This window comes from Trichomycterus rosablanca, chromosome 14 (genome assembly GCF_030014385.1).
Source record: "Trichomycterus rosablanca isolate fTriRos1 chromosome 14, fTriRos1.hap1, whole genome shotgun sequence".
Classification (NCBI taxonomy): domain Eukaryota; kingdom Metazoa; phylum Chordata; class Actinopteri; order Siluriformes; family Trichomycteridae; genus Trichomycterus; species Trichomycterus rosablanca.
The window spans coordinates 30,756,916-30,783,777 of record NC_086001.1 but is presented as its reverse complement, the minus strand read 5'-3'; the positions used below and the strand labels follow the sequence as shown (position 1 = coordinate 30,783,777).

Sequence of the window (26,862 nt, the reverse complement as noted above, 5' to 3'; positions counted from 1 at the left end):
ATCCCTGTGGAACACGTCACCTCTGAGGAACACCTCACCCCAGAGGACCAACAGTGTGGAGGTTTCCAGATGAAGCCTGTGAAGAAGGAAGAACCTGAAGATAAAGATGAACTCAGTAAGATATTTTTTATCTTGATTAAAATAAGATTTGGATTGAATAGAATCAGAGGAACCTGGGATGAAGCATCATACAGTGAAAGCTTGTATTGTGCTCATGCAGATCAGTGTGAGCAGGAAATGATGAATGCAGGATGAATCACGTTACAGGACTTTAGCATCAGATCTCAGTTTAACAATTACTAACAGTATTTATTATTTATAATGTTATAAATGTATATGATTATTTATAATGTTATAAATGTGTTTGATTATTTATAATGTTATAAATGTATTTATTATTTATAATGTTATAAATGTGTTTGATTATTTATAATGTTATAAATGTGTTTGATTATTTATAATGTTATAAATGTATCTGATTATTTATAATGTTATAAATGTATTTGATTATTTATAATGTTATAAATGTGTTTGATTATTTATAATGTTATAAATGTATATGATTATTTATAATGTTATAAATGTGTTTGATTATTTATAATGTTATAAATGTATCTGATTATTTATAATGTTATAAATGTATTTGATTATTTATAATGTTATAAATGTATTTGATTATTTATAATGTTATAAATGTATTTGATTATTTATAATGTTATAAATGTATTTGATTATTTATAATGTTATAAATGTGTTTGATTATTTATAATGTTTAAATGTATTTGATTATTTATAATGTTATAAATGTATTTGATTATTTATAATGTTATAAATGTATATTATTATTTATAATGTTATAAATGTATATTTTTATTTATAATGTTAAAATGTATTTGATTATTTATAATGTTTAAATGTATTTGATTATTTATAATGTTATAAATGTATTTGATTATTTATAATGTTAAAATGTATATTATTATTTATAATGTTATAAATGTATATTTTTATTTATAATGTTATAAATGTGTTTGATTATTTATAATGTTTAAATGTATTTGATTATTTATAATGTTATAAATGTATTTGATTATTTATAATGTTATAAATGTATATTATTATTTATAATGTTATAAATGTATATTTTTATTTATAATGTTAAAATGTATTTGATTATTTATAATGTTATAAATGTATATTATTATTTATAATGTTATAAATGTGTTTGATTATTTATAATGTTATAAATGTATATTATTATTTATAATGTTATAAATGTATTTGATTATTTATAATGTTATACATGTATTTGATTATTTATAATGTTATAAATGTGTTTGATTATTTATAATGTTATAAATGTGTTTGATTATTTATAATGTTATAAATGTATTTGATTATTTATAATGTTATAAATGTATTTATTATTTATAATGTTATAAATGTATTTGATTATTTATAATGTTATAAATGTATTTATTATTTATAATGTTATAAATGTATTTGATTATTTTCTGCTTCAGAACTGAACAAGGATTTCTGCTGCTCCTCGTGTCCACGTTCCTCTACAACCCAAAATCAGCTCCACAATCACATCAAGAGCTGCAACCATGATAAATATGAGACTCTGGTGAAGATTAAGACTGATGAGGATCTGACGCCCACCAGAAGCTCCAGTAATCAGCAAACGTCCTCTGGTACTGTCAGCATTAACACCTCTCTCAGTCCCACACAGGAAGAAGGAAACGTCTGCTCACAGTGTGGGAAGAGCTTCAGGTTCCTGAGTCATCTCAAAATACACCAGCGCATTCACACAGGAAAGAAACCATATCAGTGCTCACAGTGTGGGAAGAGCTTCAGTACCCAGGGTGCTCTCAAAATACACCAGCACATTCACACAGGAAAAAAAACATATCAGTGCTCACAACGTGGAAAGAGTTTAAATACACAGAGTTATCTAAAAAAACACCAGCGCATTCACACTGGAAAGAAACCAAATCAGTGCTCACAGTGTGGGAAGAACTTCAGGTGCCTGAGTGCTCTCAAGATACACCAGCGCATTCACACAGGAGAGAAACCGTATCAGTGCTCACAATGTGGGAAGAGTTTTAATACACAGGGTAATCTGAAAAAACACCAGCACATTCACACTGGAGAGAAACCGTATCAGTGCTCACAGTGTGGAAAGAGTTTTAATATACAGGGTGATCTCAAAAAACACCAGCGCATTCACACTGGAGAGAAACCGTATCAGTGCTCACAGTGTGGAAAGAGTTTTAATATACAGGGTGAACTCAAAAAACACCAGCGCATTCACACTGGAGAGAAACCGGATCAGTGCTCACAGTGTGAGAAGAGTTTTAAAAGTGCAGAAGTAGTTTCTGAATTGGAACGACTGGAAGAAGAAGAAGAATTGCAGGTATCAGAAGAAAGTGACTACGATTCGTTTGAAGAAGACGCTTTTCTTCATGGAGAAGATGCTGTTCTTGACTTGTAAGTACATTTTTTTTTTTTTATACCAAATTTACATTTGTGTTGTTGCATTGAAAAGTTTATTTTAGTAGTAAGGTAAAAATGCCAAGATCAAATTATTGTTTTCCAACTTTTATAACTTTTAAAAGACTATACTGTTGTTTCCAAGTTTATTATATATAATTTTGTTACAGCTGTGCATTTATTACAAAAACTTATGTTGTATTTTTCTTTTTGTGTTTTATAATAGCAATTCTGAGGATTCAGGTGATGACTGGGTGCCAGCTGCTCAGACTAAGAGAAAGAGGCATTCTTCCCCACCCCACCCTGAATCCACATCAAGGACCATTCACACAGATCCAGAAAGTACTGTAACGTCTGTCGAAGTGGTGCCAAGTACTTCATCCACCCACCTCCCAACAATACAGAAGACCAGGTCATCAGCAACACGTGCGAAGAGGCAATCAAGAGGACGTTCTCACCGAGTTCCTGCACAAACAAAAAGGCCAGGCAGTGTTTCTACAACCGAAGATGAAGATGATGTTTGGCATGACATCACTGATGTTGATGAGGCACCCAGCATTCCAAAATTTTTGCCAAAGCGACCTCCAGGGCTACAGCTTCTATCGAACACTGTATATTCCCCACTGCAGTTGTTTCAGCTGTTTTTCAGTATATCTGTGGTGAAGACTATTGTAGATAACACCAATAAGTATGCTGAGATCAGAGCAGCTGCAAATCCATCTTACAAATGGATTCCTCTCAGTGTTAGAGAATTCTACAAATTTATTGCATTGGTAATATACATGGGGATTGTGAAACTAAAATCTGTTGCAGACTACTGGTCTGGAAAGGAATATTACCGCCTTCATTACACCGCAAAAGTGATGACGGGCAAAAGATTTTTGGCAATCTCTAGTAACCTGCATCTGTGTGACCTAAAAGAGGACGAAGATAACACAAGGAGAAAGGGAACCTCAACATATGACAAACTTTTCAAATTGAAGCCACTGTATACAGAGTTGCTGACAGCATGCCGGACATATTTTCAGCCGGACAAGGACATTTCGATTGAAAGCAAGAATCTTCTAATCTGCATCTCTAAAGCAAGAACTGGCCTGAAACAATACATGAAGGCAAAGCCAACAAAATGGAGCTACAAAATGTTTGTTCTGGCTGATTCAACCACAGGTTACACTTGGAATTTTTTTATTTATGAAGGCAAGCAATCCGTTTGCTCAGGCCAGGGACTGAGCTATGACTCAGTTATGTCCCTCATGGATTTTGCCCTTCTTGGCAAGGGGTACCACCTCTACACTGACCATTATTACACAAGCCCCATGCTCTATTTGGATCTCCTGAAGAAGGAGACTCTTGCTTGTGGTACCATCCGTACCAACCGGAAGGGGTATCCAAAAACAAAAATCAATGATCTCACCAGGCAGGCAAAGAGAGGAACCATCCGCTGGCACAGACGTGGACAACTTCTTTTTGTAAAGTGGATGGACACAAGGGAGGTGGTGATGTGCTCCACAATGCACAAGGCATATGATGGTGACACAGTGATGAGGAGAGTAAAAAATCAGGAGGGGGTTAGGAATAAAGTGAATGTTCCAGTTCCTGCAGCGGTCAAGGATTACAACAGGCACATGGGAGGAGTTGATTTGTCGGACACCTTGATTTCATATCACAATGCCTTACACAAGACAGTCAAGTGGTACGAGACATTATTTTACCATTTCATTGACATTGGGATTGTAAATAGTTTTATTTTACATCAGCAAATATCAAAAACAAATGCACAAGAGGCTCTAACTCAGAAACTCTTTAGAGAGAAACTGATGTCGGAGCTTGTGGCCTTTTCAGGGGACACCACCCAGGATGAGTCTGCTGCAGGACCCTCAGGTGAAACAAAACAATGCCTGCCAGCATTTTACAGCGATGACAGTTCAGCTGGCAGGCGAAAATGTGCCATGTGCAAAAGGTCTGGCAACCCTGTGAAGACACCAGTGTACTGCACAAAGTGCGATGTGCCATTGTGCGTTGTGGCCAAAAGAAACTGTTTTTACAAATGGCACAATATGGGGCACCACAAAAACCTGTAAATATTTGTAAAATGTAAATAGACATTGTAAATAGTTTTGAGTTGATTGTATTTTTCAAAAAAATTTGTTTTGCTAATCATTCAATTGTTGTGTTTTATTTTTGGAAAACATGTTTATAAAACGTTTGTAACATAGGTACCTAAATACAATTCATTATATTGAATTCAGAGGTTGTTTCTAGTGTAAAAAGGCTAAAAAAAAAAGCATGTAGAAAAGCTAAAATAACATTTGGAGAGGCTAAAAGGACATTTGGAGAGGATATGTCAGGGTCATGCAATTATTATTTTCACTAAGGTATGTAGATCTGAACCTAAATTAATTATGTTGTCACCATAAAATACAGATCATTTATTTTTGCAATATAGCTTGTTTTTCCCTATTGGAAGGTTTTGGAGAGGTTTTGGGCACATTTGGAGAGGCCGATATGGACTGTTGTTACTCCAACTTGTATAACTCCAGATCAGTATGGGTGATCATCAAAAAAAATTTGGTATGGTGGTAGTAAACAACTTTGGTCACAGACATGATGTGTTGGCAATGTTATACCAGACCTATATTCATACTTACATTTACATTTTCAGCATTTAGCAGACGCTTTTATCCAAAGCGACTTACATTACAGTATACAGTGTGAGCAATTGAGGGTTAAGGGCCTTGCTCAAGAGCCCAACAGCAGCAACCTAGCAGTGGTGGGGCTTGAACCAGCAACCTTCTGGTTACTAGTCCAGTACCTTAACCACTAGGCTACTGCCTGCTTGCCCATACTTATGCATATTTATGCATACTTATACTCACTAAAACTTTGGACTAAAACAAAAAATGTAAAAATCGTTTTTATCATCATTGCAACATGGTAAAATATCATTATGACCTTTAGCAGTTTCTACTGATACTTTATGGGGTTTTCAGTCACATTAAACCATAAATTTCCTTAAATCATATGTACTTTGTGAATAAACAGCATTAAAATTTGGGTATGCCCTTCAGACGGAAAATGCACAAAAATAGACTGGACAGCCAAGGGGTTAATCAACTGAGTAATCTCAAAAAACATCAGCGCATTCACATTTTACAGAAATGATGCTCACAGTGTTGGAGCTGCTTTGCTTATTTTTCAGCACTTAGACACAAGTGTGACTCATCAGATTGTACCAAACAAGCTAAAATATAAAAATATAAAATACAGTGAGTGAGTGAGTGTTGGGGAGAAATGGTTAGCAATGAATGAATTATACTGTGTAATTAATAGGTAATTAATTACACAGTAAACATTAATAAGTAAACAGTAATAATAAAAGTATAAATCTTTAGGTTAAACTATTACTGGGAAATAATGTGATTATCTATAGTGGAGTGAATGGTGGGTAGAAGCAGGAGGTTTAGAGCCTGATGTAAGTGAATGCTATCAATTAATAGTGGAAGTGAATTGAAAATAAAAGGTATTGGATCGGCTAGCATATATTGGTCTTAGTGATGCTGTGCTTGATTGGTTTTCTTCATACATTTCTAGACATGTACAGTATGTTCACATTAACTCCTGTTACTCCTGTTACTCCTGGACAGTGATAGCTCAGTGGTTAAGGTACTGGACTAGTAAACAAAAGGTTGCCGGTTTAAGCCCCGCCACCACCAAGTTGCCACTGTTGGGTCCCTGAGCAAGGCCCTTAACCCTCAATTGCTCATTGTGTAAGTCGCTTTGGATAAAAGCGTCTGCTAAATGCTGAAAATGTAAATGTTACTAGTGGTGTCCCTCAGGGCTCTGTCTTGAGGCCTATACTGTTTTTAATTTACCTGCTTCCCATTGGACGTATCTTTAGAAAATACAACATTCAATTTTATTGTTATGCGAACGACACCGAACTATACCTGTCCACTGTGCTCACGGCTACTCTTCCTCATCCATCTCTCTCTGATTGTCTAATAGAATTAAGAACATGGTTCTCTTACAATTTTCTCAAATTAAATGCTGATAAAACTAAAATTCCTCTTATAGGTAGAAAATCTCCTCTCTCTAAATCTAACAAATTCTCAGTGATGATGAAGAACTCAGTCGTTTCTCCTTCCACTCACAATCTTTCATTTTCACGATCTGCTTATTTCCATTTACGTAACATAAATCGTCTACGTCCATTCCTTTCTCCTAGAAGTGCTGATGTTCTTGTTCATGCCCTGGTCACATCTCGATTTGATTATTGTAACTCTCTCCTTTTTGGTCTACCTCATATGGCAGCTAGAGCTTTTAGCTACTCTGCCCCACGTCTCTGGAACTCTCTCCCTCCTGACATTCACACCATTGATTAAATTCCTAGTTTCAAAACATGCCCTAAAACGTATTTCTGTAAACTCGCCTACCCTTAATCTGTGTCGTTAATTATGTACGGATGTTTTGTATTGTAAGGTGTCCTTAAGAGTTTTCAAAGGCGCCCATAAATAAATATATATATATATATATATATATATATATATATATATATATATATATATATATATGTTGGCACAGATATTACTTATATAACTTGTGTTTCACACGTTTTCATTGTTTGGCTTATATAACTTGGTACAATCAGTTTTGTACAATCTGATGTTTTCATATACTTGAGCAGTTGCTACAGTCTGGACAAATGGCCACCTATCCAGTCTAGAATTAGTATTGTTATGTTCATTTATGTGTCATTTATGTATTTTGCTTGTTATTGCTTGTTTGCTAATAAAATATCTACATATTGAACCTTAATCCTTGGTCTCATTATTGATTCCTGAAAGCTTCTGTCCTGTTTTTAGATGAATAAAAACACCTCCCAGTCAGTGTACTGAAGAGCAGAGAAGGCTATCGCTAGGCAGGTCTTTACCTGTATTAGTTCTGGTTTGTAGCAACTGGTGAGCGGTCTGTATGCTGGAATCAACATAAGTCCCACAAAGTCCACATAGGAGTGAGTAAACTGACATTGTTCAGCTCACGTATGGCACTAAGGTAAAATATATTTGGTATAATAAGAACATCAACATTTTTCATGGTTTTGTTTTCATTGGTTAAAAAAGTCTCCATATAGATATTATATCATTAATTACACTTAGCACTGATTGCTAAGTGCAGTTCATGCCTGTTATTGAGGATATCGACATTTTCCTCAGGCATGTTGTTACATTTTAACAAAAAGCATCCATTTTTTGCTGAGATAACAATTACTACACTTTGCATTGTTATTGTACTGGAATTCTGGGGTCAGCTATCAGTGATATCATAATATATCAATTATTACACTTAGCATTGATTGCTTTAATTATTTTTTAATTAAGTACAAGTAAAATTACTTGTCTAAAAATCTACTCAAGTAAAAAGTAACTAATTTAAAATGTACTCAGAGTAAAGGTTACTTATTACTTTACTTACTTATTACTAAGTTAATACCAGACTTTTGAAGCATAATCTGTCACTCTGTTTATATCATTGCACACCTGGACATTTAATGCCAAAACACTTTTTTTATTATTATTGACATTGTGTATATATTTATTTCTACCAACATTGTACTGCAATACATACTTATTATTATTCTTATGCACCTTTAGCCTATTTAATTATTAATTTTTAACTGAGTCTTTTATTTACTTTTTTCTATTGTACCCTGAGCTGTTGTAATACTTGACTTTCCCTCTGGGATTAATAAATCTATCTATCTATCTATCTATCTATCTATCTATCTATCTATCTATCTATCTATCTATCTATCTATCTATCTATCTATCTATCTATCTACTTTTTTAACAGCGGTGGTGGGGGGGGGTGTCTCCTGTGCAATGCAAAGTGGATATATCTTACAATATTTGTTTTTAATTAAGATATAACAGAAAAAAAACATGTTGATTCAACATTTAAAACATTTAGGGATGTGTAATGTGTTATTTTAGTACAGACCATCCCATAATACTTTTTCAAACTGTCTAACCACTGAAGCTGGCATTAATTGTGGATTCTATAGACCAGCCTTCTTTTCATCACCAACAAATACCAAACAACATCATACTGCAAATCTCAGAACTCAACACAAGTCAAGGTAGTAGTTTAAAAGTGACAGTAAGTCTGTGTCTGTTTCTGTTGTTTATTTGTGTTTGTGTGTAAACTGTGATTGAATTAAACCTACATCTCTCTGATGGTCTGACTGATAAGCTGTCTGTTCTGACCTGCTGCTTAAGCCTGACTAGCTCAGTCGGTAGCGCATGAGACTCTTAATCTCAGGGTCGTGGGTTCCAGCCCCATGTTGGGCGAGTATCTTCATTTAACATCTACAGAAACCAAAAGAACGTTTTTCCATTTTGTATAGCCGGTCTCCGGTGACTTATCAGGTGGATATTTGTGCTTGTAGGACTTGCTTGTTTTTCTTTTCTACAATGTAAGTTCACACCTTCAGGTTCATGTTATTTGAGATCTCTACATAGAATTCTTCCTCATGTACAGAAAGACGCAGTTCAGTTTGAGAAGCTCACAGCGGGAGAGCGAGTGAGTCTGCGTGTTCAAATGAATCAAATGAGTTGATTCTTTAATCCGGTTCTTTAAGTTGAACGACAGGAATAGACTCGAAAGAGTCTATTCACTAAGTTGATGGTACTCAGCAATGAGCAATTTGAAGCTGAGGGAGTCGATTCTTTTTGATGAAGTCAACATTTTATAGTAAAAAGCGTCGGATCACTATCGTTAGGTGTCATTTAAAAATGAATTGCGGGTCAATACAGAGACAAACCATCTCATCTAATACAAAATAGAATAAATAATGTATAACAGTTTGATGATGCATCATACATACAGCCCTAGTCAAAATATCCTATATCCTACATAACCTACAGTATATATCCTATATATCCTATATCCTATTCTCAAACTTTTTAGACCAAGTACCACCCATTATCAAACCAAAACTTCCAAGTACCACCTATATTTCTCATCACAGAACCACATATGGCACACATTAATTAGGTGTGTGTGTGTGTGTGTATATACAGGGGTTGGACAAAATAACTGAAACACCTGGTTTTAGACCACAATAATGTATTAGTATGGTGTAGGGCCTCCTTTTGGAGCCAATACAGCGTCAATTCATCTTGGAAATGACATATACAAGTCCTGCACAGTGGTCAGAGGGATTTTAAGCCATTCTTCTTGCAGGATAGTGGCCAGGTCACTACGTGATGCTGGTGGAGGAAAACGTTTCTCCAAAACACCCCAAAGTGGCTCAATAATATTTAGATCTGGTGACTGTGCAGGCCATGGGAGATGTTCAACTTCACTTTCATGTTCATCAAACCAATCTTTCACCAGTCTTGCTGTGTGTATTGGTGCATTGTCATCCTGATACACGGCACTGCCATTGGATGCACATGGTCCTCCAGAATGGTTCGGTAGTCCTTGGCAGTGACGCGCCCATCTAGCACAAGTATTGGGCCAAGGGAATGCCATGATATGGCAGCCCAAACCATCACTGATCCACCCCCATGCTTCACTCTGGGCATGCAACAGTCTGGGTGGTACGCTTCTTTGGGGCTTCTCCACACCGTAACTCTCCCGGATGTGGGGAAAACAGTAAAGGTGGACTCATCAGAGAACAATACATGTTTCACATTGTCCACAGCCCAAGATTTGCGCTCCTTGCACCATTGAAACCGACGTTTGGCATTGGCACGAGTGACCAAAGGTTTGGCTATAGCAGCCCGGCCGTGTATATTGACCCTGTGGAGCTCCCGACGGACAGTTCTGGTGGAAACAGGAGAGTTGAGGTGCACATTTAATTCTGCCGTGATTTGGGCAGCCGTGGTTTTATGTTTTTTGGATACAATCCGGGTTAGCACCCGAACATCCCTTTCAGACAGCTTCCTCTTGCGTCCACAGTTAATCCTGTTGGATGTGGTTTGTCCTTCTTGGTGGTATGCTGACATTACCCTGGATACCGTGGCTCTTGATACATCACAAAGACTTGCTGTCTTGGTCACAGATGCGCCAGCAAGACGTGCACCAACAATTTGTCCTCTTTTGAACTCTGGTATGTCACCCATAATGTTGTGTGCATTGCAATATTTTGAGCAAAACTGTGCTCTTACCCTGCTAATTGAACCTTCACACTCTGCTCTTACTGGTGCAATGTGCAATTAATGAAGATTGGCCACCAGACTGGTCCAATTTAGCCATGAAACCTACCACACTAAAATGACAGGTGTTTCAGTTATTTTGTCCAACCCCTGTATATTAGTGATGGGAATTATGGCTTTTTGAAGGGTGCCGGATATTTTGGCTCGGTTCCTTTTAAAGAGCCGTTCAACAAAATGTCTCTTCGTTCTTCAGGAGGCACTAAACTTCGGCAGGTGTTAAACTATAAGACTTAACTCTGTGCAGTTATTAATAGTGCGGCGTTTTGTTGTGATTTTGATACTTGGGTGGCAATGTTTAGCAAAAGAATAGTTAAAATGTACTGCCTAAATCTACATTATTTTAGAATTATATGAATCCCGTCAGTTTAAAAAATCTGAGATGTTAAAGTCTAAAGTTGTGTGTGTGTGTATTTTTCTTTTTCAGCTTTATTTATTTAGCAAATGGCAAGTTTCATTTGGGAGCCGGTGTGAGTTTCAAGGTTTAGAAACATTAGCACTTTCAGGATGGTAGCGTTCAGCGCATGTGCAGTACAACAGAGCGCTTGTGGGGTGTAGACCACAACTGTTTGTGCTAGTAGTGTAAACCAAGCATATCACCATTCAGGAAGGTATATCAGTGCCAAAATACGAGCCAGTTTGTTTAGTAGAACTTTATAAGCCAACAGCAGCGAATAAACCTAAGAGTCACCTTAGATTACATGTCAGTTCCGGAAGCCTTCCGCATATACATAGCGGCTCCCTGATGCCCGCAAGTCACATAAAATCTCCCGGAATCTAAAATAAGCGGCCAAGAACGCACACACACACACACACACGCAGGCGACACAGACTTTTTCCCGATTGCATATTAAATCCGTTATCTGATATACAATCTAGTGCACTATGCAAGAAACACAAATCATCATCTAGTTATTCTTTCTAGTGCACTCTGTAGTGAACATGAATGCGTTATCTAATACACTATCTAGTCCACTATGTAGGAAACATAAATCCGTGATCTAATATACAATCTAGTGCACTGTGTAGGGAACATAAATTCATATCTAAAATACTATCTAGTGCACTATGTAGGGAACATAAATCCGTTATCTGATATACAATTTAGTGCACTATGTAGGGAACCTAAATCTGTTAACTAATACGCTACCTAAAGCATTATGTAAGAAACAAAAGTCTATTATCTAGTACACTATTTAGTGCACTAAGTAAAAAACATAACTTCTTTTTTAATATACAATCTAGTGCACTATGTAGGGATTATAAATCAATTATCTTTCACACTATCTGGTGCACTATGTAGTACACATTAATGTGTTTGTGACGCGAACTGTTAGTTTAGTAGCTCAGTTACCAGCTCCTAAAAGTTCTGTTATCACCCATATACTTTGCTGTGTGCGAGAGGGTTTTTAGCTTTTTTTGTAGCTCCCTGAAATGAGTTTTTGCAACTTGGGATGTCTGACATGTTAACTTCCATCTATCCATCCAGCTCAAATACCATAAACACTACATAAAACATGTGGAGTTAATGGTGTAATTATTAACCTTTGTGCTCAATTCTTCATTACAAAACATTTCTTTTGTGGTTCCATGGTGTAATGGTTAGCACTCTGGACTCTGAATCCAGCAATCCGAGTTCAAATCTCGGTGGAACCTGGCTTTATTTAGGTAAAAACACAGTTATCAATGATGAGAAGACAATAGTGTTCCACATATGACTGCTCTAGGGCCAGTGATAGCTCAGTGGTTAAGGTACTGGACTAGTAAACAGAAGGTTGCCGGTTCAAGCCCCGCCACCACCAAGTTGCCACTGTTGGGTCCCTGAGCAAGGCCCTTAACCCTCAATTGCTCATTGTGTAAGTCGCTTTGGATAAAAGCGTTTGCTAAATGCTGAAAATGTAAAATGTAAATGCTCTATGCCAAATTAGAACACAAAGTGGCAAGTCATTGTTTACAGCGCCATCTACCGACCTACTGCGTCTTGAACTTACTGCAATTTTTCAACAGTGGAACTTTTTGTTGTGATTTTGATACTTGGGTGGCAATGTTTAACTAAAATTACTTTTATTTAGTGTTTAAAACATCTAAATTACCTCATTTTTTTCAATTGATTTCAGTCAATTATATCAATCACGTAAGTTTAAATCACTTGAGATGTTCAAGTCTGAAGTTGTGTATTTTTGCTTTATTTACTTAGCAAATGGTGAATCATTACGTTTAGTTTTCATGGTGTCAGGGTTCCATGGTGTAATGGTTAGCACTCTGGACTCTGAATCCTGCGATCTGAGTTCACATCTCGGTGGGACCTTACTGCTTTTATTTGGGGCCCGGTGTGAGGTCCAAGATTGAGAAACCTTAGCAGTTTCAGGATGGTAGCATTCAGCTCATGTGCAGTACAACAGAGCATCACAATTGCTTGTGCTAGTTTAGAGTCACCTTAAATGACATGTTCATTTCCATCCATTCATCCAGCTTTAATATCATAATAGCACTAGTAGTGTTATAGTGTTCCACATGTGACTGCTCCATCCCAAAATATAATCGCTAATCATTGTTTACAGCGCCATCTAACAGCCAACTTGCTCTTAAATGACTAATTATTAACTTTTGGGCTTAAGTAAGACCTCACTGTGTGGTTCCTTGGTGTAATGTTTAGCACTCTGGACTTTGAATCCAGTGATCCGAGTTCAAATCTCGGTGGAACCTGGTTTTATTTAGGTAAAAACACTGTTATCAATGCTGAGTAGAGAATAGTGTTCCACATATGACTGCTCTATGCTGAATTGTAGTACCAAAAGACAAAACATTGTTTACAGCGCCATCTACCGGCCAACTGGGTCCTAAACTTAACTCAGTGCAGTTTTCCAACAGTGGCATAGTTTGTTTTTTTGATACTTGGGTGGCAATGTTTAACTAAAATTACTTTTATTTACTGCCTAAAACTTCTAAAATACCTCAGAATTATATCAATCACGTACGTTTAAAAATCTGAGATGTAAAAGTAAAGTCTGAAGTGTTAACATGTTAACTTCCATCTATCCATCCAGCTTAAATACCATAAACACTACATATAAAACATGTGGAGTAAAACAGTATCAAACATATAAATATAAAACATGTGGAGCTATTCTTACTACAGTAAAACACACTGAACTGACTTTTAAAGTGAAGTTCAAAATGTTGTACAGAGATCGTTCCCATCTAGTGGTGCTAGATAAATTACAGCTTGTTACTTGGGTACAGATTTGTGACATTATTATTAAATTGTTGTTGTTGTGTTTGTTGTTATTTTTTAACTGTTCATGTTTTTAAGTGTAAAACCATAAACAGCACCGTCTATGAATAAATGAATCACCTTGAGATTTTTGTTTACGTGAACAATGTCTGAAATCTGACGAGCTTGATTAGTTTGTAATATGTGTTAAGATGATGAATGAACCTAAACACTTGATTTAAAATTTTACGTTTTTATTTATTTATTTTAGTTTCAATACAACGTGACACCGGCAAGATAAAGAAAGCAAAAATAAAGTGTCCCAAGTGTTTTTGTAACATGTTGTAGACCTGCAGTGGCTACTGTTTTTGGTATACAGGAAAGAAAAGTCTGAATGCAGGTGAAAATGTTATTTGGCAACCAGCACTGTGTAAATATTGGACAGAACACATGATGGGTTATTTTAACTTGTTGGGTTGTGCAGTTTAACCATTGTGCTGGATTAAATAAATGTAAGAAAATACAGCATTAAAGCATAATCTCAATAAAATACGCTACAATTTAACACTATAATACAATACAATACAGTGACAGTAAGTCTGTGTCTGTTTCTGTTGCTTATTCTGAATTGTGTTTGTTTGTAAACTGTGAATTAGTTCTTAATCTGGTCGTGATGTTAGTGAATTAAACCTACATCTCTCTGATGGTCTGATCGATGAGCTGTCTGTTCTGACCTGTTGCTTAAGCCTGGCTAGCTCAGTCGGTAGAGCATGAGACTCTTAATCTCAGGGTCGTGGGTTCGAGCCCCATGTTGGGCGAGTATCTTCATTTAACATCTACAGAAACCAAAAGAACGTTCTTCCACTTTGTACAGCCGGTCTCTGGTGACTTATCAGGTGGATATTTGTGCTTGTAGGACTGTTGTTTACTTAATGTTATCAGTTACTTATTTCCACTATTCTGTGGGACTACATGTTGTTGTGTCTCATATCCGTTTCATCAACAGGCAGGTTGTGCAATAAAAGACACTCGTCCCTGGGTGGGCTCGAACCACCAACCTTTCGGTTAACAGCCGAACGCGCTAACCGATTGCACCACAAAGACACACGCACAGCTGTTTCATTGGATGGTACACACGAGTCACATGACTTGCTAAGGTTTACAGAAGGGTAATTAAGTTTGGCAAATTGAAATAATGGCATGTTTCTGACCTGAATGAGAGGGGCATTAAAAAGATCTCACACTTGTCAGAGACAACGATTTGGAGGTTTGGATCCACACCTGGATTAAGCCAAGAATCTGTGATTATCATCATACACGTTTTCTGTATAGATGTTTGTGATGTTAAACTTAGTCTCAGTTCATCCATCATTTGAAAGTGACCTGACGTTCGTGACAAACAGACTCGGTAGCGGTGGTCTGTAAGGGGCTCTTTAGCTCTGCTAAGATACCGGACCAGCATCTTCGTTTTTGTCGTCTCTCCCTCCATTGTCTTCGTCACCTTCCGTTGGGTGTGGTCTCAAGTTCGTCTCGGCTGTAGGAGAGGAGACTTAAAGAGTGAATTTAGTTTAAATATTAATTAAAAAAACTTACCCATGATGATTTACCAGGTCGTTTGTTACAGTTTCCTTTCCAGTCGTACCTCCACAAAAACCAAAACACTCAATCTGTAAAAGAAAGACACGTGCATGAATGTGATGAGGTTCTAAGATCTCTGAATATAATCCTGATCATCCCTAATGAACCCAAATGTAATTCATACTGCACATTCACTGCACTATACTGCACACAGAACATACTGACACCCACCGTCACCCTTATACTGCACCTCTATCTGTTACTGCACCACAGTCAGTATACATACTGTAACCAAACGTATTCAGACACTTTACACCACACACACCACACACACACACACACACTCACACACTCAGTACCAGGGTGTGTCATGGTATGGGGTGTGTCAGTACCAGGGTGTGTCATGGTATGGGGTGTGTCAGTACCAGGGTGTGTCATGGTATGAGGTGTGTCAGTACCAGGGTGTGTCATGGTATGTGGTGTGTCAGTACCAGGGTGTGTCATGGTATGGGGGTGTGTCAGTACCAGGGTGTGTCATGGTATGGGGGTGTGTCATGGTATGGGGGTGTGTCATGGTATGGGGTGTGTCATGGTATGGGGTGTGTCAGTACCAGGGTGTGTCATGGTATGTGGCTGTGTCAGTACAAGGGTGTGTCATGGTATGGGGGTGTGTCAGTACCAGGGTGTGTCATGGTATGGGGGTGTGTCAGTACCAGGGTGTGTCATGGTATGGGGGTGTGTCATGGTATGGGGGTGTGTCAGTACCAGGGTGTGTTATGGTATGGGGGTGTGTCAGTACCAGGGTGTGTCATGGCATGGGTTGTGTCAGTACCAGTACCAGGGTGTGTCATAGTATGGGGATGTGTCAGTACCAGGGTGTGTCACACACACACTTATACCTAGGGTACCCCATTACCCCCAAGACAATAGGAGAACATGCAAACTCCACCCGGGAATTGAACCCAGGATCCTACAGAAGCCGTCCCACAGTGGAAATCAAGTCAGTATATGTGCAGTCACATGAATCCAGTCATGCCCATATATGGTAAAGGTAAATTCACTCTGCTCTCTTCGAACGCTGTGAAATCACAATGTGGACCTGTGCTCTTCAGGAGCAGCATTTTGATTTTCTCCTCATTTACGATGGCTGCTTCTCTGAGACAGAGGTTTCTGCATGTGATGTGTTGCAGGGTGCGTCCCCGGGTGTCCTCCGGGGGCGACCCGGGTCACGGGGGCGGCACGGAGGCCGAGGAATCGCTCCTGATGGAGGGGTTTCTGTTTAAGAGGACCAGGAGTGTGTTAAAAACCTGGAACAGGTCTGTACACTGATGCTTAGTGTATGTATTAGAAATTCTATATACAGTGTATCACAAAAGTGAGTACACCCCTCACATTTCTGCAGATATTTAAGTATATCTTTTCATGGGACAACACTGACAAAATGACACTTTGACACAATGAAAAGTAGTCTGTGTGCAGCTTATATAACAGTGTAAATTTATTCTTCCCTCAAAATAACTCAATATCCAGCCATTAATGTCTAAACCACCGGCAACAAAAGTGAGTACACCCCTAAGAGACTACACCCCTAAATGTCCAAATTGAGCACTGCTTGTCATTTTCCCTCCAAAATGTCATGTGATTTGTTAGTGTTACTAGGTCTCAGGTGTGCATAGGGAGCAGGTGTGTTCAATTTTGTAGTACAGCTCTCACACTCTCTCATACTGGTAACTGAAAGTTCCAATATGGCACCTCATGGCAAAGAACTCTCTGAGGATCTTAAAAGACGAATTGTTGCGCTACATGAAGATGGCCAAGGCTACAAGAAGATTGCCAACACCCTGAAACTGAGCTGCAGCACAGTGGCCAAGATCATCCAGCGTTTTAAAAGAGCAGGGTCCACTCAGAACAGACCTCGCGTTGGTCGTCCAAAGAAGCTGAGTGCACGTGCTCAGCATCACATCCAACTGCTGTCTTTGAAAGATAGGCACAGGAGTGCTGTCAGCATTGGTGCAGAGATTGAAAAGGTGGGGGGTCAGCCTGTCAGTGCTCAGACCATACGCCGCACACTACATCAAATTGGTCTGCATGGCTGTCACCCCAGAAGGAAGCCTCTTCTGAAGTCTCTACACAAGAAAGCCCACAAACAGTTTGCTGAAGACATGTCAACAAAGGACATGGATTACTGGAACCATGTCCTATGGTCTGATGAGACCAAGATTAATTTGTTTGGTTCAGATGGTCTCAAGCATGTGTGGCGGCAATCAGGTGAGGAGTACAAAGATAAGTGTGTCATGCCTACAGTCAAGCATGGTGGTGGGAATGCCATGGTCTGGGGCTGCATGAGTGCAGCAGGTGTTGGGGAGTTACATTTCATTGAGGGACACATGAACTCCAATATGTACTGTGAAATACTGAAGCAGAGCATGATCCCCTACCTCCGGAAACTGGGTCGCAGGGCAGTGTTCCAGCATGATAATGACCCCAAACACACCTCTAAGACGACCACTGCTTTATTGAAGAGGCTGAGGGTAAAGGTGATGGACTGGCCAAGCATGTCTCCAGACCTAAACCCAATAGAACATCTTTGGGGCATCCTCAAGCGGAAGGTGGAGGAGCGCAAAGTCTCGAATATCCGCCAGCTCCGTGATGTCGTCATGGAGGAGTGGAAAAGCATTCCAGTGGCAACCTGTGAAGCTCTGGTAAACTCCATGCCCAGGAGAGTTAAGGCAGTTCTGGGAAATAATGGTGGCCACACAAAATATTGACACTTCAGGAACTTTCACTAAGGGGTGTACTCACTTTTGTTGCCGGTGGTTTAGACATTAATGGCTGTATATTGAGTTATTTTGAGGGAAGAATAAATTTACACTGTTATATAAGCTGCACACAGACTACTTTTCATTGTGTCAAAGTGTCATTTTGTCAGTGTTGTCCCATGAAAAGATATACTTAAATATCTGCAGAAATGTGAGGGGTGTACTCACTTTTGTGATACACTGTATATACACTCAATATTATATATACACTCAATATTATATATATATACACTCAATATTATATATATATACACTTAATATTATATATATACACTCAATATTATATGTATACACTCAATATTATATATATATACACTCAATATTATATATATATACACTTAATATTATATATATATACACTCAATATTATATGTATACACTCAATATTATATATATATACACTCAATATTATATATATATACACTTAATATTATATATATACACTCAATATTATATGTATACACTCAATATTATATATATATACACTCAATATTATATATATATACACTTAATATTATATATATACACTCAATATTATATGTATACACTCAATATTATATATATACACTTAATATTATATATATACACTCAATATTATATATATATATATATATATATATACACTTAATATTATATATATATACACACTCAATATTATATTTATACACTTAATATTATATTTATTTATATTTATGCAGGCGGTGGTTCATCATACAAAACGATCAACTTCTCTACAAGAAGAGGTTTAAGGTAGGTCACATGACTTTACATGATCCAAATCAGCTCTGTGAAATACCCATAATGCACCGCAGTCGTACACCCCTCATAATTCGACTGTATAAATAAGAAGGTTTTATGTTCTATTCCCTCAGCGTGACTTCACGGTGCTGGCGGAAGACCTGCAGCGCTGTTCGGTCCAGAGCTGCGAGGATGCCGGGCGCCGCTTCTGCTTCCGGGTGGTCACGCCCACAAGGTAAGTCCAGATCTATAATCATCAGAGATAGACAGACACACAAATGATCAATAGACAGACAGAAGATCAATAGACAGAACGATAGGCAGACGGACAGATAGACAGACAGATAGATGATCAATAGACAGACAACAAATAGACAAGATGATTGATAGACATAGATAGACAGACTGATAGATAGACAGACAGACTGATACATAGACAGACAGCTAGATAGATTATCAATAGACAGACAGACAGATGATCAATAAACAGACAGACAGATAGATGCTAGATAGACAGATGGATAGACAGATAGACAGGAAGATAGATTATAGATAAATAGATAATCAAAAGACAGACAGATATAGACACACAGACAGACATATGATCAATAGACAGATCGATAGACAGACTATTTACCTATCTGTCTATCCATCTGTCTGTCTGAATGTCTGTCTATCTATCTGTTTATCTATCTACTCAATCTGTCTATCTGTCTGCATCCTATATAATCTGTATCTATCACCGAGTGTTTACAGGAGCTGTACGTTCCAGGCCGACTGTGAGGCAGGTAGACGGGCGTGGATCAGCGCCATTCAGAACCTGACTGAGAGAGAAGAGGGAACAGTCGAGAGCGAGGTGAATTATCATCACCACTATACTCCGGGAGGGGAGGGGTTCAGTTCTCGACTCTTTAACACCAGTTTAATGCGTCTGAATCAGGAGGAATCAGACGAGTACAAGAATGATTCAGAATCAGATTCCTCGAGCAAGCAGACAGACTCCCAGGGACCGTATGGTGGATGGGAACCAGGTGAGTATCAGTTTTTTGTGTTGATCCTCCCCTGGATCCTCCTATGGCTTCAGATACCTGTGACGACCTACCAGGACTTTATTGGGTCATTGGGATGGATGGGATCTTCCAGCATGGCTACAAGAGCATGACCAAGACTTCAGAGTACTACCCTGGTCCTCTAATTCCCCAGACTTGAACCCAGTTCAGCATCTGTGGGACCACCTCAAGCAGCATCATGGCTCCAGATACCTGTGACCACCTACCAGGACTTTATTGGGTCACTGTGGCGGATGGGATCTTCCAGCAAGGTATAGAAACGTGCCACATTGGTTGGAAGAGCATGACCAACACTTCCGAGTACTACCCTGACCCCCCTGATTCCCCAGACTTGAACCCACCTCGATTCTTATGTTGGCTCAACTGATTCTGCCCTGGATCCTCCCTTGGCTCCAGATACTTGTGATGACTTTCCAGGAGCTTATTGGGTCACAGGGACTACCGAGTACCACCCTGGCATCTAAATTTCCTTTGGTCCCAATCTACGGATCCTCCCATGTCCTCCTTTGGTTCCAGAAACCTGTAACGACCTTTCAGGACGTTATTGGGTCACGAGGACCTCTGAGTACCACCCTGGCCCCTGACTGCCCTTTAGCCCCAGACTTGAACCCAATTGAGCATCTGTGGGACCTCCTCAATGGTCGTGTTGGCTTTTTGGATCCTCCCCTGGATGTAGGATGAAACATGTAGGATGAAACAAGAAGAGGCCAAATCAGTAATAATAATAACATGTCTCTTGTGGGCAGCAGGTAGAAGTTCCATGCGCTGTACCCGAGACAGACGACACCACAGAGGGAACGTCACGTGTGGTTGAGGACGTCTCTGAGCTGCACAAGTGCTATGAGGTTTACAAAACCATTGGATCAGGTAACTGGTACCACTTTCAGTCGTCTCTCTGCCTTTGTGTAACACAGATGTGCATCTTTTAAAACCTGACTTAATATATATTTTTTTATTCAATCGTTCTTTAGGTGGTTATGCGACGGTCAAGCTCGGCAGGCACATTCAGACTCAAGAGCCAGTGGCCATCAAGATCCTGGAGAAGAAAGAGCTCGGGGTTAGTTTCAGCAAAACCGTCTGTTAAAGACGGACATGTCTCAGTTTCCAAACGTTTGGTTCTCCTAATTCTGATCTGAAAAGTCATAAAACTGTTCCGGTTTCATCCCCATTGCAGGATGAGTTGTCTGATTTGAGGATCGAGATTGAAGCCCTGAAGAACCTCAATCATCAGCACGTGTGCCGCTTGTACCAAGTCATGGAGACTGCTGACCAGATCTACCTGGTTCTTGAGGTACCATCAGTGGTTAGAAACTATCAGATTTGATTCAATCTCTGGATTTACGATGATTTGCTGCTCACTTGACTCGCTCTCTCCTCCAGTTTTGTCCGGGTGGAGATCTGTTCGACCACATCGATAATAACGACATGTTGTCGGAGGAGGAGACGCGCAGGATCTTCCGTCAGATCGTCTCGGCACTGGCCTACGTCCACAGCCAGGGATACGCCCACCGTGACCTTAAGCCAGTGCGTCAGCCAAACGATTTCCACTTATACTTTGTGCTTTTTCTTTGTTAGTGCTTGTACATGTGTGTTTCATTTTGACTCTCAGGAAAACATGATGCTGGATGAGAAGAACAACATCAAGCTCATCGACTTTGGTCTCTGTGCCAAACCAGAGGTTCGTGTCTCTCCTAAGACTGTAGTGTATACTTAAATCAAGAGTGCCATTCAGAGAGTCTAGTAAGGTGGTGTGCTTACCCCCATCCAGCATGCTTTAATGAAGCCTTGCACACATGGTGTCCACAATTAGTTTCAGTGATCAGTTAGATGAACAGGACATCACAGAGCCATGCTGGTTCAGTTTGTGTGCTGTGTTGCAGATGCTAGTCAACAGTTGGACCTTCGGTTGATAAAAATCTGTTTTGTTGTAGGGTGGATTGGGTACTGCTCTGATTGAGGGCTGTGGAACCCCTCCCTACTTGGCACCAGAAGTCATTGATGAGCAACCCTATCATGGTGCAGAGGTAGGTTTGTGTGGGGTGTGTCCCCAGGTTATTCCTGATAAACTTCAATTGGAGAGTCTCCAAATCCAAGGTGTTCAGTCCCCTCTATAGCCCCATTCATGACTTATTCTATGAGGTCTGGATGAGGGGACTGACCAGGGTAAAGCATGGTTAAAAAAGACAATGAAGATGTGTGTGTGTGTGTGTGTTTTAGGCAGATGTTTGGAGCTTGGGTGTTGTCCTATATGTCATGCTGTGTGGCTACCTCCCGTTCGACGGTGACAACTTTGTGGAGCTCCATGAACAAATCACTGTAAGTCTTGGAACTACAATGAAACACCATTGGCATACACGTCTTGTTACGATTATGAAATTGAATCCATTATTTAATGCTCAGCAGCATGTTAAACATACAGTAAAAGTAACAGTAACGGCTTGTGGTGATGTTCTTTGATCAGATGTGATTGTTTTGCTCTGTGTTTCCTCAGAAAGGACATTTTGACACTCCTGACTGGCTGTCTCCTGGTTCTGTACTGCTGATTAAGGAAATGCTGCAGGTGTGTGTTTATGGTGTGTTTAATGTAAGCAAAGTGGGTGTGTGTTTCTCTGTGGGCTTCATCACCTGAAGTTCTTGTATCTTGTCCTGTAGGTGGTTCCAGAGCAGCGCATAAAGGTGGAGCATCTGCTGGATCATGAGTGGGTAATGAAGGGCTACAGCAGCCCTGTGGAATGGCACAGCACATGCCCGGTACAACATCCACACTAGACATAGTACAGTAGCATGATGGAGATCCATCGTACAGAAGATTGTATCTTTATTATCTCACATACTCATATATTTGTGTCTGTGTGTGTGTGTGTGTTTGTGTCTCAGCTGGATCATCTAGATGAGGAGAGCATCACCGAGATGGCTGTGATGTTCAGACAGTCCAACCAAAGCACCAAGCAGCTGGTGTCTGAGGTACATTTCAGTACTTGTATCTGCATCAACACAGATGCTGAAATGTAGACACATATTTATTAATACTGAGGTTCTTGTGCTCCGTCTAATAGAGATGTGTGTGTGTGTGTGTGTGTGTGTGTGCAGTGGAAGTTTGATCAGACCACAGCTACGTATCTTTTGCTCTTGAGAAGGAAGCAGCGCAGTAGTCCAGTGTGTAGCTGAGTGGACGTGTAAGAAATCCAGGTAACATTTCCACAATCAGTGTATTTTACCTGATAAATGCTGCTCTACATGCTCATCTGTCCAAACACTACAGCTTCTGAATGTTCTTACACCTCTTCTTGTTTTATTTAGCAGGAGACGTTGTCGGCGCATCAAGGAGGGACGATGGTGGAGCCGTCCAATCAGGACTTGTTACATCTCAATTTCACATTTCAATGATTGTTGCAGATGTTTCTCTCTAACCCATCCTCTCTCTCTCTCTCTCTCTTTCTCTTTTTACCAGAACAATGCATTTTGGGTATCTGTGTGTGACTGGTTAGAGGAACTCCACTGAGGTGCCGCCCTTGTTGATCCACACAGCTGTATGAGAAGTGTAGAACATGGATGACCAGGATCAACAGGCCTCAAAATCTTATAACATTAAATAATAAATAAATAAACTCACTGAATATATGAAGGTGGATGGATGTTTATTTTCACAATAGCAGATTTTTTCTTCATCATTTTGTGTATGAAGTCAGCAATATGACGTGAAAGAAGGCACAACGTTTCCCGACATGTTACAGAACAATGAACTCAGCAGTGAAGATACAGACCTACTGTCAGCTCACTCAGAGCAGCCTGAGATCGTTACCCTAAAACGTAATGAACTCATGTCTCTTAAAGAGGTCCAGTTACAAAATACACTATATTACCAAAAGTATTCACTCACCCATCCAGATTATTGAATTCTGGTGTTCCAATCAGTTCCATGGCCACAGAGGTATAAAACCAAGCACCTCGGCATGCAGACTGCTTCTACAAACATAAGTGAAAGAACAGGTCGCTCTCAGGAGCTCAGTGAATTCCAGTGTGGTACCGTGATGCCATCTGTGCAACAAGTCCAGTCGTGAAATTTCCTCACTACTAAATATTCCACAGTCGACTGTCAGTGCTGTTATAACAAAGTGGAAGCGGAACAACAGCAACTCAGCCATGAAGTGTTAGGCCACGTAAAATGACAGAGCGGGTCAGCGGATGCTGAGGAGCATAGTGCAAACACTCAGTCAATCACTACAGACCTCCAAACTTCAAGTGGCCTTCAGATTAACTCAAGAACAGTGTGTAGAGCTTCATGGAATGGGTTTCCATGGCCGAGCAACTGCATCCAAGTCTTACAGCACCAAGCGCAATGCAAAGCATCAGATGCAGTGGTGTATAGCACACCACCACTGGACTCTAAAGCAGTGGAGATGTGTTCTCTGGAGTGATGAATCACGCTTCTCCGTCTGGCAATACGATGAACGAGTCTGGGTTTGGCGGTTGCCAGGAGAACGGTACTTGTCTGACTGCATTGTGCCGAGTGTAAAGTTTGGTGGAGGGGGGATTATGGTGTGGGGGTGTTTTTCAGGAGTTGAGCTCAGCCCCTTAGTTCCAGGAATTCTTAATGCTTTAGCATACCAGAAGATTTTGGACAATTTCATGTTCCTAACTTTGTGGGAACAGTTTGGGGATGACCCCTTCCTGTTTCAACATGACTGCACACCAGTGCAAAAAGCAAGGTCCATAAGGACATGGATGAGCGAGTTTGGTGTGAAAGAACTTAACCGGCCTCAACCTGATAGAACACCTTTGGGATGAATTAGAGTGGAGACTGCAAGCCAGGCCTTCTCGTCCAACATCAGTGTCTGACCTCACAAATGCGCTTCTGAAAGAATGGTCAAAAATTCCCATAAACACACTCCTAAACCTTCCCAGAAGAGTTCAAGCTGTTATAGCTGCAAAGGATGGGCCGACATCATATTAAATTAAATGGGACCTCACTCAATTTCTTTTGCGTGTGAAGGCAGACGAGCGTATACTTTTGGCAATATAGTGTAGTTTTTATAGGACAAACATATAAGAACCTACAAAAACTCTTAGATGTGTATTAAGAAAGTCTGAACATAAGAAATGACTAGACAGTGATGTCTGAAGCAGGACTGAGATCTCGGATCATTAAAATAACATGAAACTAGTTACGGGTTACAAATGGTTTTTGTGCTGCCATGCAGCTGGTTGAATGGAGTTAGTGTAGAATTATGTAAAAAGATCTAAAGAAAATAGATGAAGTGGCTGCTTAGCTCAGTTGGTTAGAGTGTAGTGCTAATAACGCCAAGGTCGCGGGTTCGATACCCGTACTGGCCACACCCACTTTAATGATTAAAGGTAGCATGGCTGAGAGTCAGGTGAGCATGTGCTGTGTATCAGGACTTTCTAACCTGAGTAATTTAATCACTGAAAGTAAGAATACCACCCTGTTCTTCTGCCATCTTTAATTCTGGCTTCATTTCACCTAATGAACGTGGCATGACCTTTATAAATGCTTACAATCAATTTTGTCAATAAAATTTTGTCAATTTTGTCAATAAAAAAGAGAACTGCTGTGTAATTTAGTGAATTTAGTGAAAAGAAATTTAGACCGTGTAGAATAAAAGTATTAGGAAAGTATGAGGTTAAAAGCATCAGCTTTTATTTATTCTTAAAAGAAAAATACATGAACCTCAGTCATCTCACACGAAGATCTGTTCTGCTCAACAACAGTAAAGCTCTCCATCGTTTCTGTGTGGCAGCTCCGTAACTGAAGGGCTGTCAGTGTAGAATCGGGTATGTGGGTATATGCCCTAACCTTCGTATACAGGCCGGTTAGCTCAGTTGGTTAGTGCGTGGTGCTAATAACACCAAGGTTGTGGGTTCGATCCCTGTAAGGGCCACACCCACTTTTGGACTAACAAACAAACACCTTCACTAACTAGCAGGTCCTATTAACCTGGGCTTCAAACGTTGTCTCTGACAAGTGTGAGCTCTGTGTACTTTGGTCAGTGGAAGTAGTTTTATAGATTTATGAAAACATTGTACTTACTTACTATTTCCATTCTTGCAGGAGTGTGAATTTACCTTCCACTTCAATAGTGAGGCGTGTCCAGCCCTGCTACACAAACTGTCATTTTTGTCCCTGTTAAAAACTTTAGCTTATAGCAAATAAAGACACATTTAACAATTCTCATCTTTTATTACAGGTTTAAAGTTGCATAAAACAAATGTTTGCACAAATAATATAAAACCAAAGTACAAAATAAACATTTCTCTTATTTTAATTATCTCACAAATCACAAAGCTGTTAACATTAAATATCACTAAAGAGGAAATCCTGAAGACAGCAATGCAAACCTTTCATTTAAATACAAGCTTTAGTAAAGTTACATACACTGTAAAACATTTTAAGTTGGTTAAACTCAGAAACGAAAGTTGCCTTAAAAAGCTGAGTAAACTCAACTTGAAGAAAACCGTTGTAACAACTCAAGAAGTTAAGTTAAAAAAGTTGCTTAACTAATGATTATTGATTGTTTCAACTTAATGTACTATGTGAAAATAACTTACTATGTTTATTTTATCTATTTTAGAAAATGAGCTATCTAGTTAAATAAACATACAATTCCTCACTATTTTAACACACACTTTCAAGTCAATACAACTTCAGCTATATTCATATAACTTATTGTCTAACGTTAACAGTGCTTATGTTTGTCATTTCTAGACTTCAT

At 39.1% G+C, this 26,862-nt stretch overlaps 2 protein-coding genes and 3 non-coding genes across 5 annotated transcripts; all 5 read left to right on the top strand.

Annotated features, from left to right (window-relative positions):
• The first annotated feature begins 2,271 nt into the window (after positions 1 to 2,271).
• On the top strand, positions 2,272 to 4,656 carry LOC134326369 (piggyBac transposable element-derived protein 4-like). Its single transcript, XM_063008527.1, has 2 exons — positions 2,272 to 2,493; positions 2,723 to 4,656. Exon 2 carries the CDS (start codon positions 3,279 to 3,281, stop codon positions 4,575 to 4,577), a length of 1,299 nt encoding a protein of 432 aa, XP_062864597.1. The 5' UTR covers positions 2,272 to 2,493; positions 2,723 to 3,278; the 3' UTR covers positions 4,578 to 4,656.
• Positions 4,657 to 12,296: 7,640 nt separating this feature from the next.
• trnaq-cug (transfer RNA glutamine (anticodon CUG)) lies at positions 12,297 to 12,368 on the top strand. Its single transcript has one exon. It is a non-coding gene; the product is annotated as a tRNA-Gln (tRNA).
• Positions 12,369 to 13,346: 978 nt separating this feature from the next.
• On the top strand, positions 13,347 to 13,418 carry trnaq-uug (transfer RNA glutamine (anticodon UUG)). The gene has a single exon. It is a non-coding gene; the product is annotated as a tRNA-Gln (tRNA).
• A 1,253-nt stretch (positions 13,419 to 14,671) lies between these two features.
• On the top strand, positions 14,672 to 14,744 carry trnak-cuu (transfer RNA lysine (anticodon CUU)). The gene has a single exon. It is a non-coding gene; the product is annotated as a tRNA-Lys (tRNA).
• A 5,792-nt stretch (positions 14,745 to 20,536) lies between these two features.
• Positions 20,537 to 23,476, top strand: LOC134326289 (maternal embryonic leucine zipper kinase-like). The gene is made up of 13 exons (XM_063008450.1): positions 20,537 to 20,803; positions 20,881 to 20,998; positions 21,103 to 21,188; positions 21,306 to 21,422; positions 21,512 to 21,655; positions 21,741 to 21,809; positions 22,063 to 22,155; positions 22,349 to 22,447; positions 22,623 to 22,691; positions 22,784 to 22,882; positions 23,009 to 23,095; positions 23,222 to 23,320; positions 23,432 to 23,476. Exons 1-12 carry the CDS (start codon positions 20,537 to 20,539, stop codon positions 23,297 to 23,299), a joined length of 1,326 nt encoding a protein of 441 aa, XP_062864520.1. The 3' UTR covers positions 23,300 to 23,320; positions 23,432 to 23,476.
• The last annotated feature ends 3,386 nt before the right edge of the window (positions 23,477 to 26,862 follow it).